The sequence below is a fragment of the Pithys albifrons genome, chromosome 11 (genome assembly GCF_047495875.1).
Source record: "Pithys albifrons albifrons isolate INPA30051 chromosome 11, PitAlb_v1, whole genome shotgun sequence".
NCBI classification, from domain to species: domain Eukaryota; kingdom Metazoa; phylum Chordata; class Aves; order Passeriformes; family Thamnophilidae; genus Pithys; species Pithys albifrons.
Genome location: NC_092468.1, coordinates 10,948,224 through 10,965,241, shown reverse-complemented (window position 1 = coordinate 10,965,241; position 17,018 = coordinate 10,948,224). Strand labels below are relative to the sequence as shown.

General features: G+C 42.4%; 1 protein-coding gene across 2 annotated transcripts in view; it reads left to right on the top strand.

The window, feature by feature from the left end:
• The window catches only part of PID1 (phosphotyrosine interaction domain containing 1), a 117,490-nt gene extending 100,798 nt beyond the window's left edge, over nt 1–16,692 (top strand). Inside the window, exons 4-6 of one of the 2 annotated variants that reach the window (XR_011698738.1) lie at nt 10,413–10,498; nt 10,616–11,059; nt 16,621–16,692. Coding sequence is in view for 1 of the 2 variants with exons in the window: in XM_071566229.1 (XP_071422330.1) it covers nt 10,413–10,498; nt 10,616–10,720 (191 nt within the window). In the remaining variant the exon portion in view is untranslated. Of the gene's footprint in view, nt 1–10,412; nt 10,499–10,615; nt 11,189–16,620 lie in introns of those variants that run through there. The other variant, XM_071566229.1, reaches the window with a different exon arrangement.
• Nucleotides 16,693–17,018: the final 326 nt, after the last annotated feature.

Here is a 17,018-nt window from a genome sequence, read left to right as displayed (position 1 = left end):
CACCATGGACAAGATTTACCACTACATCACATATTCATGATTTCCATTAGTTAGGACCAAGGCTCAAATATTGCCTTTGGGATGAGTTTCTTATATGTACCTGAGTTTGTTGTTGGCAAATAAGGTTTTTTCCACAGTCATAAAGAAAAGGACTATTTGCAAATCGTAACTTTCTGAGGCCTGTGAATGGAGGGGTTTTCACTTCCCCTTCAGGTCCAGTTCAGGGACTGATGGCTTTGAGAAGGTTTCATGCACTGGATGAAAGCCAAAGATGAGCCATTTCTGACTGCAAGGATGCAGCTGCTGAAGAAAGCACCAAGACCAGACAAACAAAGGGTCTTGTTATTATCTTGTCTTGTAAGACCTTTTGCTTTAAAGAGTCTTTTCCATTATAACCTGATAGGATGGAGAGGTGGTAATGCTCACTTGCACCCTCTCTACAATATATTCTAGGGAGCAGGTCACCCCATCCTCAGAGATGGGCACAACCAGAGGCTTCATGACTCCTGCTGTAGTTGCCAGTGTGTTGAAAGCTGGCATGCCTGAGTGCTCCACACGGATGATAAAAGGCTCCCCACTTCCCACTGTCATAGAGATTTTAAGGAGGGGTTTCCTCTTGTAGTACAGATGTGATATTCAAACATGTTCAGGCAACACTTGTGTTTGGTGCTAATATCCAGTGCAGCCCAAGGAAGGAGTGAAGAGCACAGTTCCATTGCCATGGGTCCCACAGTGGACATCAGTGGCCCTTGACCACAATTTCATTATCAAAATGGAGAGCCCAAACTTTCCGTGGGACAACAAGTACAAGCATAATACAGGAAAAGAATGGAAGAAAATCTGCTTGGGGGAGTTGGTCTATTTGTTAAGATGGGTCAGTTTAAGGGGGAGAAAACCAAGAGGATGTGGGCAAATACAGGAGCTGTAGAGGCTGTGTTTGAGCACGGGTACTGAACAAGTTCCACAATCCCAAATGCAGGTAACTTGACTGAGATAACTATGGGGTCAGTGGGTCAAGTAATGATGTCAACAGAAAGCAGTTTTCTGCAAAGACGTGGACATCCACTGCCCCTCAACTTGTTGTTACATTACCTCAGTTTTAGTGCTTCCTGCCTCTGACATACACCTATTCAAGCCAAATCTACTTTTACGTTTTATTTTTGGCTGGTGTTCAAACACCTCCACCATCAATAGATCTCTCTTTGCCAGCCACATCTTGAATGCTTCATTTGCTACTTGCTTTCAGCTCTTACAGATAGTAGCAGGGTTTACAGAGACAGCAGAAGCCTTCATGCAGTGCCCTCCAACGTCCCCTGAGTGCTGTAATAATGCATTCACCAAACATGTCTGTAATCAACGTGTCTGCCATTCACTGGCAAAATAAACTGAGTTAAAGTTGTCCAAATTGGCTTAGGTTTGACATTTTTGAATGTTGGAGTGCTCATTTTTCTAGTCAATGTAAAAAAACTTGAAGGACAAGAGTATTTATCACCAAGGGAAGGTTTTTAGGAAGAATCCCCCAAATCTATGATTTTTCTATGGCTATTTTCATGTCTATTTCTACAATTCAAAGTAGGAGGAGCTGCAACAAACATTTCACAGGAGCAAATCCTCTTCGAGATCAGTAAACTAACTTCCAGAAGCTTTGAGCCAAGTTTATGTACTTTTGAGTGGAATTTTTAAAAAATAAAAATGCCAGAGCCAATATACAGCTCTGAGCAGACAAAGGGTCTATCATATTCTTATTTTATGATTCTGTTGCCAGAGGGAACCTTTTATCATAACTGTGCCGGCACTATTGCATTCATTAAAGAAGAAAAAAACGAGGGAAATTATATTGCTCAGCCAGTGTTTCATTTCTAATGAGACGTCCTGCACACCATGGGAGTTGGAGTCAGGCAGGGACGTGAAAACCCTCTGAGCTGCCCATGGGTGGCCTCAGCAGCATAAGGTGATACTCCCCATTTAGGCATTGCATATGTGTTTGAAAGGCAAAGCTGGGTGGTGGATTGGGGCTCTCTGAGGGGTTTTTAGGGGGTTCAGCAAAGAGGCCACAGCAGGAGTGGGGCTCAACTCGCTGCCCAGAGCCTCGACTCGCACCCAGAGCACGGCTCTGGCATGCGAACGCTGAGCAGACCTAACCTGGCAGCTCCATGTCAGTATGAGCCTGGGAAGAGGTTGAGACAGAAAATACAATGTTTTTTTCTCTGAATAACACCCTCATTTTTCTTCCTCAGACAGGCTGCGTGCACGGAGGAGTTGCTCACCTGGGCAAAAAATTGCCCACCTGAAGAGCAAAAGTTTAGGATTCTTTCACCATTTCTTTAACTTAAGTGTCTCCCTGCTTCTGTCTACTGTAAGCTGCTTTGGGCACCACAGGCCTGACCAGCAAGAGCTGCTGCTTGCCTTCCAGACTACATCATGCTGGCATTTACAGGAAGAAAGAAGGATTTAAGGCAAAATCACAATATGAGTGAAACATCCTGGCTGTGTGTTAATCCCCATCAGATGGCCCTCAGTTTCCAAAGTAATACACAATGAATCCTTGTGTCTTCTGAGACAGTGAATGAGAGCAGACAGTTTTTCCCTGTATCCTTTCAAATAGTTCTTGTACCCACAGGGAGCTGGAGGGCACAGGAAACCTGAGAGCACATGGGGATGGCAGATCTACAGCTGTGAGGATGGGCACATTGGCACTTGGGCACCCAGATCTTCTTTGGGAAGGGAAGCTTTATAGGGAGAGGAAAGATATTTGTAATTTTTAATTTGGAAGAATGACTGAAGAATATTAGAAATGTTTCATCTAAATGCTGGGCTCTCAAGAAGCTGCACCCAGTCTTCTGCCCACTTTGTCTGTGCTCTTAGAGTGTAAGGGCATCAGACATTTGGAAAGAAATGTGGGTGGAAAGACTCTTTTGGAATATATTGGCTTTTAATAAAACAGACTGTTTCTGGGATAATCTCTAATTATCTCTGTGTCCTCAGGATGATTAGGAACCAGCTTTTTATGCATTGCTAAATATTCAGAGCAGAGTACCACTAGTCCTTGCTTTTAAAAAATGTTTGGATACTTCTCTCTATAGGCAATGTTTGCTATTTAGCACAAGTATTTAGCGTCACACAAATAACTTACATATTACTGATGCCCTGCACAAAAATATGCCTTGGTCTGCAGACATTGTTTAGAAAGATATGTTAGAGGAGTTGAGGAGGTGCCTACAGGCAGATCAGTTACTGATTGTTCTAGGCCCAACTACAGCTGGGCTTTTCCAGGTGGAGGTTTCACCCTGCTGTAAGGTGAGCAGGTGACCTGTCTGCTTTTACCCTCTCCAAATTTAATCTTTACAGAGTTGAAGACATGTTTGGGAGCTTGAGATTACTTTTTTTTCACTGTAATTTATTGTGGTGTGTAAAGGGAAGTGGTAGCAGAAAAGATTAAGAAGGAATTGTCCTTTCAAATTTCTGCCCACCCTTGAGTATTTCTAAGGACAAAGACAATCAGCCCCAGATCATATGACTTGTGCCTTTTAATGCTGAGAAGAACAGGGGCTGCAGCCTTCCCTCTCCTCGACTGAAAGGAGGTGACCTGGGTGCAGTCAAACACCAATGTGTAAAGCCTTCAATTATGTGCTAAATTGAAATACAAGACCTGAAAGCAGCTGGTTGATTGCTCATAGTAATGCAGAATGGAAAGAATGCTAAATTAGCAAGACACCTAAAGATGTCATTCCCTTCAAAACCTGAGCCTGAGAGCGGCAGGCAGGTGCCCGTGCCTGTAGTGGTGCAGCAGGAGGTCACAGCTGGGCTTGCTGCTTTGCATGGGCACATCATCAGTGCTGGGCGGCTGAGCTGCCCATCCTCGCTGGGCATAAAACCACGACCCAGCAGGAAACTATTGCAACCCCTTATTTTGGATTTAGGTGAAAAACCCTTTCTCCCTTCCATGTTTGGCAGATTTTGGCTCTGGTTTCCCAGCTTCAGCTGGTATGTCCTTCTCAGAATGATTTGTGGTAACTCTGGGTGCTGCTTCTTGGGGCTTTGCTTTCCAACTGAAGCACTTCATTTAGGAATAAAATGAGGACAGATGAAACGTTCAGGAGGGTGTGGGGTGACATATGATTCTCCCTGCTCCTTAGCTGGGCAGTAATACTAATTTTCTTAATGCAGCTTGACCAAGTACATAACATGCATATGTTTACTATGTTTACCAATTTTCTTTTTTTTTTAATGTTGATATACTGCACCTGATCTTTTTTCAAGAAATACTGAAGAGCCCTTAGCCCCAGGGAAAGGAAACCTGGAACATCTGGGGTTGGTTGTGCTAACAGCAGGCAATGTGCTGGTAAGGTTTGGTCTTACCTCTTTTTCTCTTCCCATCAGGCACTTTACAGTCTGAGTTTAGGACGTTTATGAAGGAGATTAATTCTTTATGTATTAGCAGTGGGGGCAGGGCTGGTCAGAGGGATTTGGCTACTAATCAGGCACCTGCTGCTGTCTGCAGAACCTGTGCCGCTCATCAATGCTGATCTCCTCTGTACCTGTGTGGGTATGTATGTATAAAAACCCTGGCGCAGTGGATTTCTGAGCAATATATGTCCAAACTCATTATGAGACAATGTTCTTGTTAAATAATCTTGCAATTTGATAGGAGATAATAGATTAATGATTTGATTCTTTATCTCTGTCTACAGTAAAAATCTAGCAGAGTTCTTCATGTGTTCTTTCAAAGCAAGTAGACATAAATGCAAAGTTCAGTTTTCTAGTACATTTTCTGTTCCCTCATCAATAAGGAAAATAGTGAGGATGCTGTTTGCAAGCAGTTCTTGTCTTTGACAATTGTGTTTTTTAAGGTTTCTACACCTCTTTCTCATAAAAAAAGCAAAAAAAAAGATGAAACTAATGCCAACAGGGTCTTCAAAAACGTGTAATTTAGTGTTGTATAGAGACTAAAAAGAGAGATCTCAGAATTTTCCCTTCTTTTCTTCATTGCACATTTCAAATCAAATCCAGCACTGGACTCATTATTGGAAGTTCCAGGAGCTTTTAAATCTGTGATTTCAACATATTTCCAGCAAGGTAAGCTCCTTTTTATGTGCTAGGAAAAGGGATGGATGATGAAAATAGCCAGATTTTCTCTTTTCGTTCAAGGCAGTGTAGATTAAGCGTGACTCTCAAGCTGCTGCAGGACCTCCATCAGAGGACAGGGGTGGATGTGAAATAGGGCTGATTCTTCTCCTGTGGGTAACATCTGAGCAACCAGTTTGGACTCAGAGGGAAGAACTGGAAAGTGTTGGGTTTTGGAAAGGGCAACGAAGGAGACAATTCTGTCTCAGCTGTTAGGGGGTGGTGGGTAGGTCAGGAGCTGCATGCTGGGCACTTTGTGTGACTGTTCGGCTTTCCCTGAACTGCTGAGGCTGCATGTGTCGCTCACATGCCCAGCTCAGGAGCTGCCAGCTGCCCCCACACAGAGCTGGGGATTGGCTGGGGCTAGTGGGAGCTCTTATGGTTCCTTGTTAGGGCAGAGCCTTTTTCTGTGGCTTGGCAGCAAGCACCGGCACTGGTGATGAATGGCCTGGCCCAAAAGCAATGCAAGGACCATGCTGGGCTGCCCACGTGGTTCAGAGTTACTCCACGGGGATAGAGTGACCATTCACTGTGATTTCAGCTGACATTGTGCTCTGCAAATTATGAAATGAAAAAAAAATGTGGTCAATTAAATGACACTATGACTGTGTTAAATCCATGGACCCATTTCCCAGGAACAGCAGAAGTACAGGACAGCGGAACTGGGTCCTTGCATCTGTATATTTCAATTAAAGGCAGTAATTTCTCATTTTAAGCTTGTACAGGTTTTTGCCCTAAAGATCTCACAAAAAGTGCCTCATTTTACAGTGATTATGGGGTTTGTTTCTGTTGACAGTTGGACTGCTCCTAAAGATGGTTATGCTTGTGACAGCTGGGAAGAATTTGGGGTCATTGCCTACCCTTACTGATTTTATGGACAAAGCATGAAACAGAGCAGTGATGAGGGGCACAGCTTGGGCCTCTGTTCCAGAAAAGCTGTGTTCACTGTGGGGGACACTCCCAGAAGGAAATGCACACGTACACAGAAATACATGAAAGACCATCAAAACAGGGTTCCCAGAGCACAGCCCTGAAGGAGGCACCTGAGAGCTCACAGTGCTTCAGCCTCATGCTAAAGTGCAGCTGGTCTTGTCCTAAAGCCATCCCAACAGACAGAGGCTCTGGCAATAATACTTCAATGGGCTGGCACCTGGCTGTGTCCATGCCAGGCTGTAAGCCAGGGCTAGTGTGTGTGCTCTGTGGGAGTCAGAGCTGACTGCCAGAACCTTCAGGACTGGCATCCAGAGAGGAGGTTGCTGTCACAGTCAGGTCTTGCATCTTTATGAAGTATAAAATAGCCATCATACATCTCACTGGGGAAGACCAAGAGAGCACTGGGTTTTCTAATCAATATGGTACTAAAGCCAGGTTTTCTAACAAGGATGTGCCCACTTCATGCTGGATAATCATCTTCTTGTACAGGGGCCTCATTCATCTTTAGCTTCAGAGCAGGAGATGGGCAGTGACAGGAGACACCATATTGTCCTAAAAAGGCAAATGATAGGTCTGTGATTTCAGTGCTACAAATATCATTTATCATCAAGGTGAGAGTTTGGAATCAGAGACCAGTGCAGAGAATAATGTGCCAGCCAGCCTGCTTGAACTTTAGTCCCTCTGAGCCAAGAAATACTCTAATTATTTTATGCAACATGTGGCCCTTTGATTCTGGCAAGCAAAGGCAGAGAGAAAGTTGCTATGCAACCAAATAAGCAGCTGCCAAGCCAAGGAGTCCAGGAACTGGGAACTTTTACAAACAGGAATTGTCTTGAAATATACAAACAGGCAGAATTTTATGGCTGCTTCCAATTTTTGTGTTTGTCATCATTTTGCTTCTGAATTTATTTAGGCAGCGTTGGTGAAGGGTCATAGAAATGTTGCCCCAGGTGCAGTCTGGCAGCCTGTTTGGGAGCTGTAAAACTATGGGAATTTGGCTTTGGTGGCAGTGACATTCTGTACATGCAGCTGACAAGGGACTTTAATTATTTCAGTCTAAGCTTGCACTGAGTGCAGAGCACTCCCCTTGTGCCTGCTGTGCCGGGGCCTGGTGTCTCTGGCAGTGGTGCCAGTTCACCAAGAGGTTGTGCCCAAGGCCAGGGCTGGCAGGGATGAGCTGTTCCTAAACCAAAATGAGATACAGGGGCCCTGCAGAGACCAACATCCTGGGGTGAACTTTTGTAAAGATAAATGGCTGGATTTTGCTTGTGTTTTCTGTGAAAACAAATGTGGCTATCTTATCAAAGACTGGGCAAACAGCAAACTGGTGCTACTCCTCTGCTCAGAAATAGTGGTGATACATGTGCTAGTAGGGAAGCCTGTCTGGCATTAACCTTTTATTATATAAATAACTGAATAAATGCTAGTGGAAAACAAGCTCCCTTTTCTTCCCTCAGATGTAGATTATGAACTAGCAAAGGTCACTGACAGTATTTTTAGTGGACTTACAACTGAATTAGAACAGGGTATAAAACACAAACTCTGAATAGCATTTTTGCTATTTACCCACTTAGTAAATTCCAAGAGAAGTGGGCATTCAGGGCTGTAAACAAGTCCTTTATGACCATCCTTTCCCCTACAGGCTGTAGATACTGCTTAGACACTGACTTAGAAGCGATGTATTGGAATAGTCAATTCTGCCCCTATAGCACAACCTAATTCATGGAGGTGGCAGAGGGGTGCATTAGGTGAAGCCCCTGCATAGGCAGATTGAAGGTTAAAGAACTGGCAAGCAGATCCACAAATCCTTCATCATATTACAGCCAGGGTGTTCAGGGTGCCTCCTCTGGCTCTTACTGATACTATCTAGACAGCAAATTATCATATCAAAGTATAAATTCAAAGCAAAAAAGTGATAATCATCTCACATTTCTGGTGTATAAGCAACTAATGAGAGATTCAATGTACTGCAAATGCAGGAGATAACAAAATAATTACAAAATGGTAAACTGTTGGAGGCTTTAAGGAAGAAGGATAAGGAGAAAATTTTTAAGTACTGGTTGTTACAAAGAAAACGTGTATCAACAGCCCATCTTTGACCAGATGCATTAGGGAAATTACACCCAGAGATGTTGGGAAGTGTTCAAGGCCAGGTTGGATGGAGTTTGATGCAAGCTAGTTGAGTGACAGGTATCCCTGCCCATGACAGGGGTTTGGAACTAGATAAATTTTAAGGTCCCTTCCAATTCAAACCATTCTATGATTCTATGCCCCTTTGTTGTGTTTCCTTGTTCTGCATGTTTCCTAAATGGTGTTCCAGCAAGAGACCATTGTAATTTTTCAACAGTAAATTTCATTTTCCTGGTGTAGTAATTAAGAGTCTAATTTGTCTGATGATGGTTTGGCATCTTCAGAATAAATACAGTGAATGGGTAATGGTGCAGGCTCCTAGGAAGTCTTTCAGTCCAAAAGACTCTTAAAAATATCTATCATAAGGTGTTAAATCAACAAAGGAGGCAAAGGGGAAAAATCAGGGCGATTTCTGCCTGTGAAGCTGCAATGTGTGTGCCGGGAGCTGGGAGTCGGTGAGTGCTGAGGCAGTGGGCGAGGCTGGGTTTGCTGGGCAGGCTCATGTCAAGCAGCGCCCCACTAAAGGCTTCGGAAAGGGGCTGAGCTACAAGATTGAGGTTTTGAGGCAAGATTGGATCTGATGGGAGATGTATTGCTGGTGCAGATTTTATGGTTGAATATTTAAGAAAATTGCATCTTACAGGTACAATGCAGCGGGATTCTGCAAAATGGAGCCATGCCCTGAACCCAGAGAGGGGAGATGGAGACTGTGCTCAGGTCCTGGGTCTGCCTGCCCAAGGGGACTGTGCTGCTTGGAGTGGAGAGGAGGCAGCTAAAGGAGGTTGGGCTGGAAGGTGGATATGGGCTGTGCATGGCCACAGGAACTGATGAAGCAGCTGAGAGTTTAATTTGGGCAGAAACCCACCAGCTGAGGAGCAGCAGAAAGGCAGGTAAGAGCTGAGTTGTTCTGTAGGAGTGAGTCCCTTTTTCACTTTGGTGACCTTATGCTGGGTGACAGCTTGAGAACAACAAACGGCTCCCTGAGGAGAAGAAAGCACTGTTTCATGTGTCTGTGAAGCCATCATTTGTCTCAGGGTGAATGCAAGTGGGGAGGCTGATCTCCAGAGACTCCAGCCTTTTTTGAAAGACTCTTAAGTTGTTGGAAAACCTTGTTCCAAAGAGCTCAGAGTCAGAATCAAAAGAAGACAGACTCTAGTTCAAAGGAAACAAGGAGAAGAGAAATTTAAGTGTGCAATATTCAAGACGTCATTAATTGTAAATAATGATTTGCCTGACCTTGGCACTGCTCCGAGGAAGTCACACCAGGCTTAAGAATGCAACGCAATGATGCACAAGTTGAAAATACTGTGTCAAGCCCCACCTGGTTCCTGTTAGCTGAGTGCCTGGTTGACATTGCTCATTTGCTCTTCGCTGCACTGAAATCTCATGGACTCATTGACAGATGGAGCTTGAAGGAATTGCTTGGCAAACCTTAACGGTTTTAAAATGTTTAATAAATTACTAATTAAATGAGGAGAAAAAGCAGAGCTCAGAAAGCTCTGCAAAAAAGTGCATTGGTTTTCTTTCCAGTGTCTTGTAAATAAAGTATTTTAAATTGGTTGACAAGAAATGTCTCATTTCTTTTTTTTTTTTTAAACTGCATTAGGCATGTTTATGGAAACTACTTTGGTAGGTATACCCAAATACTGACAATACTCCTCAACTCTTCCTCAAGGACTTTGTCATACCATGTGAAGATATAATTTCTCTGAAACCTGCAAGTGAATCACACCAATTTGTTTTTTGAACCAGAGCTTCATGGGGTGCCCTCTAAAAGCCCAGCTGACAGCAGATACAATGGTCATAAGGTACTAAATATCCATAATGGGGTTTTTTTTGAGGAATACACATTGACTATCTTTTCATACCTCTAACACAAATATAGAGAAGTATTTTAACTGCTGTCATCCCTTTTAGCCTCCTGTAGACTATCTGTCCCATCTGCTTTGCTTGCTATTGTTGCAAAACTGGATTTTAATTTTGTGTATGAACTTTGAGGTGACCATAGGGAAGATACCCAATGGAAGACATCACCTCACAGATTCATGTGCCTTTCTGTACCCTTTTAGAACAGTGTAAATTTCTTAATAGTGGGATGATGTTTGCTCTTATTTCCTTTCCCTTTGGGGAGACATTTTGGACTTCTATAACATTGGGTGTGTGTGGTGTTTGTGTTCATGCAAGTCTTATATATTTATGCCTACTTATCTGTCTTTCTGTTGCAGATTGCTGTGGTTGCTATATAATCTTGATGGAGAATGCAGGGCTAAAATACAACTTGAGGGGATACAGGAAGCTGGAGAGTCTGGTGGTAATAATTAGCATCTTTTGAGGACTGTCTCCATGTTCCTGAGCTGACCCCCAATGTAAATGGCACACACTTCGCTAGAAATTCTCTGAGTCAATCTTCTCTTCTCCTATTGTACAGATGAACTTGGACAATGAAGCAGTCATAATTTTTCAGATTGATGCACCTAAGGAACTTCTGCTCATACAAATTGGTGCTGAACAGCTTCTCCATGTTACTTACTAACAAGTCAGTAAGAGGAACATAGTTGAACTATCTTCCCCCCATCCTGTTTCCTGATAATATAAATAAATATTGCCAAATTACTTTTTTGAGAGAAAATCCAATGCTCTCTGGCTTTCAATGAAGAATTGTGGAATCAACTGTTTCCTCTGTTCCTTGAAAATACTAATTGTAGCTAATTATTCAAATCAGAAATACGAGGAGGACAACATACCTGCTTCTGAGGCCTGAAAAGATCTTTGTGACTTCAAAAAGCCAGTAAAATTAAAATCAGTAATCCCAAAGGATGACAGCTGAATGGAATGGCTGGGATTCTTCTTCTGAAAGTCTGAAGTTCTATAGGTATCTATGCTTCTTAGTCATATAAGATCCCCTGTTGGTGAGCAAAATAACAAAGTAGAGAAAATGTCTAGAGTACCATCCATAAGAAAACAAACAAATCATCAGGAATTTTGCCAAGATGTAACTCAGACAGGCAATTAAACAGGGAAAGCATTCCTGCCTTAATCTTACTGTGTGTTTGCTGGTCTTAAACTAGAATTAGAACTTGTAGATTTATGAACTGTATATAAGATAAATAAAAAATCCCTGCTAGAAAAAAGACTCTGCATAAAAAGTGATGTTTGACAGAGATGATTCTGCACTAGAAGATTTGACTTTCAAATATTCTCACAAATCAAAGCAATTTCTTGATGAACCAGTTTAACTATTCTGAACACTGAAAGAAAGCATCCACAGGTGATACCAAGCAAAGCCCTGACCTGAACAGCTGCAGCCAAAGTCCTGTTTCTCTTGACAGTTGGAATCTCTTGAACCAGGCCAAGCATGGGAGCAAGGCAAAGGAATATAAATACCTTAAATACCTCACAGCCAAGACAACCCTTCCCTCCTCCTGCCCTTAGTAGACCCTTTGCTCTAAATTAGTGTTTCTCCTTTAGGCTCAAAATTCTTAACTACCTATAGAATATCTCCTGAACGAGCACCTACTCCTTTTTTTTTGGTTGGTTGGGGTTTTTTTGTTTGGTTTGGTTTGGGGTTTTTAATGTTTTTAAAGCTTGATTCACCTTTTGCTACTAAACCTTCCATCCTTTCAGAAAAAGTTTTTAAAATGTACTAACTTTTCACAGGTACTTTGCACCCAGGTGAGTGTAGCTCAATCTGCTGGACTAGCCAGAACCTGCCCATGAAAGAAAGGGCCAGTTGATGAAAATGAAGATGAAGAAGGGTGTTGCTGATGCCTCTGTGCAGCTCTCCTGGCTTTAACATTAGGAAGTTTCCATGGAATTTGTTTCTGTGTTGAGGGAGGTGTGAGGAGTCATAAAGGCAAGGGCTCTGCACAGTGTGAGATGACAATGCTGTGCTGTAGATGACTCTTGTTTCAATCTTGTGTTCCCAAACAACTGCTAAACCAAAGACTACACTGGTGCTGGTGGGGGTGGCTTCTCCAGCTTTGGTAGCCATAACTACCTGCCATTAAAAGAGGGAATCAGAGAAGTTGAATATTACACTGAGTGCCTCTGATGCCTCTGCTTGGCCTTAAACCATGTGGATTGTCAAGGCTTAGCAGATACATGGGCTGAAGGAAATCTGGGCTGGTGAATGACCTTCTACTTCAGAACTTCTACAACTTCATGTGATGATAAGCAGAAAACAGTAGGTATGGGGTCACACAAAGGCACTTATTCTAAAGACCCTTTTTCTGAAGGCACTTTTCAGAAGAACCTCATTTTAAGCCGACACTAGGCCTGGAAATAACTTATTACACTTATTTATAAGATGCTCATGAATAATTTATGCTACATTAACTTGTAAATGTGATAGCTTTTGAAATCATTAAGCTCCAGTAGGTTGCTTTGTAAATCCGTTGGCTGGGTCTCATTATTAAAAGCTAATTAGCTCATTCAACTGGAACACATTCTGTAAAATAGCTATGCTAGTATTCTTCTTTTTATTGCAACAGATTATATTAATACTAAAAGTATTCCAGCAATGGCATAATGGAACTATTTAATAATAAGGATATAGCATTCTATATAAGCAGTTAATTTCATTACCACTTCAACAAGTTTTTCCAAAACTGGGTAAGTGAGGTTTCAGGATTATGATTGTTTTTATGTCTGTATGGTATTAGAAATATCTGATCTATATATATATCAGATATATATCTATAAAAAATAATCCTGGTGTATCCATCCAACACAATATCAAAGGAGCTGTTTTGTAGAATGGGGTTTTTTTCTCATCATAAAGTAAAATGTCATTTGGGTTCATTTGTGCTAAACCCCTGGCTTTGGGAGAAAAGCCTCTGTGGGAAAATCAATTGCCACTGGATATAAAGAAAATCCAGCTGGTTTGATAGTAATTATCAGTTGTTGTACTTAAAAAGTATTTGCTATGTAAATTATCAAAACATTCTTTTTTCCCCCAATATATTTTGGGTTTAGGCAGTTAAATGCCTCCCTGACATCCAATCCCGTCAGATCCCGGAAGCTAAGCAGGGTCAGCCCCAGATTAGTACTTGGATGGGAGACCTCCTGGGAAATGCCGGGTGCTGTAGGTTCTAGTCCTGAGGACTTCACTGGCACCGTCCAAGCTCGCTCGGCCATGGCAGATGAACCTCAGGACTTAAACGGCGGGGCCAGTTCTGCACACACTGAGCCTCACCTAAAATCCACTGCGCAGGCTGAAAGGGCACACCCATGTGGGGAGAGCCCTTCCCAAATCTTCGTTCACGAAGCTGAGCCACACACACATATTTTGGGTTTATATTTGTCTTTCCTTCAAATTTAAATGTTTTTAAACTTCAATACATTTAAATCCCTATTACCAGCTTTTAAATGGACTAGGTAAATGGCTTTTATTCTGCAGTCACAATACTATTGCTTTCAAATACATCTTCTTGGATTTCCTGTTCAGAAAAAAAAAAGAGGAATTTAAATAATTCCCAGCAAAGCTACAATGTCTGCTTCTGCCCTGATGAATGTTTCCCTTTAGGAAAGGCAGTTCTCTTATTAATATAACATCTGGCTTTCATCTTGAATAAATACAGCAACTCAGAAGCAGGAGAAAAAGAGCAGAAAAATGTGAATTCTCTGGCATATCAAGCAGCCTAAAGGCCTAATTAACAGCAATAATATCTAGCAAGCAGTGCTGCTTGAGAAACTGCCATAAATGACCATTTTGGGACAAGATGTTTCAGAGGGTCCTCTTGGACACCTGGAGAGCCAGGAGGAGTGGGATGGCAGGAACAGCAAAGAGCAGGAGCTTGTGACTCTGCACAGCACAGCAGCAGCACTGGTGGGTCCTGCAGGGAGTCCTTGCTGCGAGAGCTGCACAGCTTCACTGGCTGCTTTGTACCCCAGCCATGGCCCATCTGTGTGTGCAGACACTCTTTGCTGCCCTTCGCCCTTGTCAGGCAAAGCATCTCACTCCTGCAGGACCCATCTTGAGGTTCTCATGCCTTTTAAATTGCAGATTTGGAGAATTAGACTCAGTGTTTAGAGAGAAAGTAAAGGAGATATTTAGTAATTTTAGACTTTCATCAATATTTTTTTTAAAGCCACACGAAAAATAAAACCCACAAAAAATCCTCCAGAAAACCAGTGAGGAGGGCAGAGATTTGTCAGATGTCCCAGAGACATTTTGTTTCCCTGGCTGCAGAGTGGAGAAGTGAACATATGCACATGCTCCTGATGGAGGTAGAAGCCCAGATCAGCATCTGCCCATGAGCAAGGTCTTCTTAGATTGAACCCAGTTCATATTTCTTGCTCCTTTCCTATTGGGAGTGCACTGATCTGCCCTTGTCAATCCTTGTCTACTCTGGTGACAGCGATGCAGTTGGTTACTTATGGGCTGGCAATCACCAGTTGTTATTCTTGTAGGATGTGAGTGGTCTGGGGCTGCCACGCATGGGACAGGGACTCCTGATCTGCTGGGATGGTGGTTGCAGTGTGGGGGTGACACCACAGGGACCTTCTCAGGTGCTGGGATGTTGCTGAATTGTTTGTTGTAGGTTAGAAAATCATGTTTGATGCAGCTGCTGTCTGGAAGCTGAGCCCAGCCTGCAAAGGAGTGGTTGGCAGGAGGGCAGTTGGCTATAAATGCCTTTTTATTTCTGTTCCATTTGAACTACTGTTTAGCTTATTCATCTGAAAGCTCTTATAATTTACAAGATTTAATTTAATGTTAGGCGTTTGAGAAGTTGCTAATGTCATGTTTAAAATTTATGATGTCTTACCTTTTTTTCTTTTTTTTCCCTTTTTTTTTTCTTCAATTAAATCTTTTTGGTCTTGTTTGTAAAATGCACTGTGAAGGTAAAGTCATGGGAAATGCACCCAAAAGCTGCATCTGCCTTAGAGACTTGTATCTTCTCCCTTTATTAGGTCTGTTCCTGTCAACCTTAACACTCTGCAGCTTCACAGCATGCCCCTATAAGGTAAAATTCAATTCCCCCTTTCTGCAGAAGGAAAAACTGATGCACAGACCAGATAAATTACCTGCCCAAGGTCAGAGCATTACTGAGAGAGCAGAGGCACACTGATGAAACCATCTCTATCTCATTTTGATAAGCCTGAAAGTGGCTCTTATTATGAGGCACAACAATGGAATATCTGTAGCAATGGCAAAATATATTTTCCCCCTTATCATGTTAATTTTTATGTAAGTATTAGTGGTAAATTTTGTGGTTGAGGGCAATGGGCAAAATGTTACTTATAAATTTGCAAGAATGCACTGTCTTCTGTTCTGCATGACCATAGGGACCAAGCATGGCCCCAGCCAGCCATACTCAATTCCCACTCACCCTGATCCCTGTCTTTCAGCAGTTTCTGAGGTGACTCAGACCAGAAGGGCACAGACAAGTTCTCTCATTTCTATTAACTTAAAAAAAGACCTTATATGTCAAGACCTTATGTTTCAAGAAGCATTAGTTATTGACTTGACTTTTTCTTGACAAGTACAATATTGTTAATGAAAAGAGAGGAGTCACTTTGTCACTGTGGTGAAAATATAGAGAAAAATTTCTGTTGTGCATTAGACTTGTCTCCTCTTGAGAAAACCCAGTCCTTTATCTCTTTTATGACTCTTCTGTTCCTAAACATATAAATACTGGTTGCCCAGAAAAGTGACTTCAAATGAAAGAAGACGTTTTAGTCATCCTTGCCCACATGCCGAGACAGTTGAATTTTCAGTGCTTTCTTTTATTCCCCCAGCACCTGATTGCTGGTGGTTTCACCCTGACCCCTGAGAGGCAGGCAAGTCATTCACTCATGTGCATCTTCACAAGCACTTTCCCTCCCTGCCAGCTTTTAGAGCAGATTAGTGGGCTGGTTTTTGTGCTGCAGTGCATTTTGCTGATAATTTTCACCGATGATGTGTTTCAGTGCACAAAGAACCCTTGGTGAAATATCACATGATTAAAACAGTGATTACTTGAAAACTCTGTAGAGAAGAAGTTAGCTAACAGATTCACAACTGCTTTCAGAGCCCCTCCCAGTTCCCACTGACATCTAGGGGAATGCTGTCACCAAACATGATGAGATGCTCAGTGTGCATTGATATCAAATGCTGCTGAATCCTTAAGTGGGACAAAGAAAACAGAGACACTCCATAACTAGTTGCAGCTCTGGAGGTCTTGTGAAATTAGGAGGAAAATGTGTTCCTGGATTCAGATGCAGATACTCTGAGATTTATTTTTTCATCTTCAAAGGCATAAAGATCAGGACAGTGGCTCTAACTGAAATACATACAAGTTGTTTTTTCCCCACTCTTCCCATATGTCTGCAGGAAATTACAACCTGAAAATAGCCAAGCTGTGATAACTCTATCACAGCAAGGGTTCATCCCTCGCTGCCTTTAGCTCTCCATTCTGATGTGTTTGTCTTAACCTGCTCTTCTCTTTCCAGTTACATCACTAGTCCTGGAGCTGGGAGCATCGACGCTGGCCCCTGCAGCATCAGCTGCCCTGCAAGTGCCACTGTGACATCAAATAGTCCCAGTGATGATGCTGAAAGCAGCAGCAGGAGGTGTGAGGAATTTTTCCCAGTCACAGGACTCTCTCAGCAGCCTGTATTATTCAGCCTTTCCATTTGTAATCATCACAGAGTGAGTCTTTCGTTGCAAGTAAGAGGCACAGTCCTGCTGACATTGAAAGCTCTGGCAAAGGGCTCTAGGCATCAGTGGGAAAAAGACCATGTTTTGACAGGTTTTGTCTTCTAAGTAAACCCTCAAATTGAATTATTTTCTTCTGGTGTATAACCCTCTCAGTAATCTAGTTACCATCAGAATATTACTCCCCTTTGAC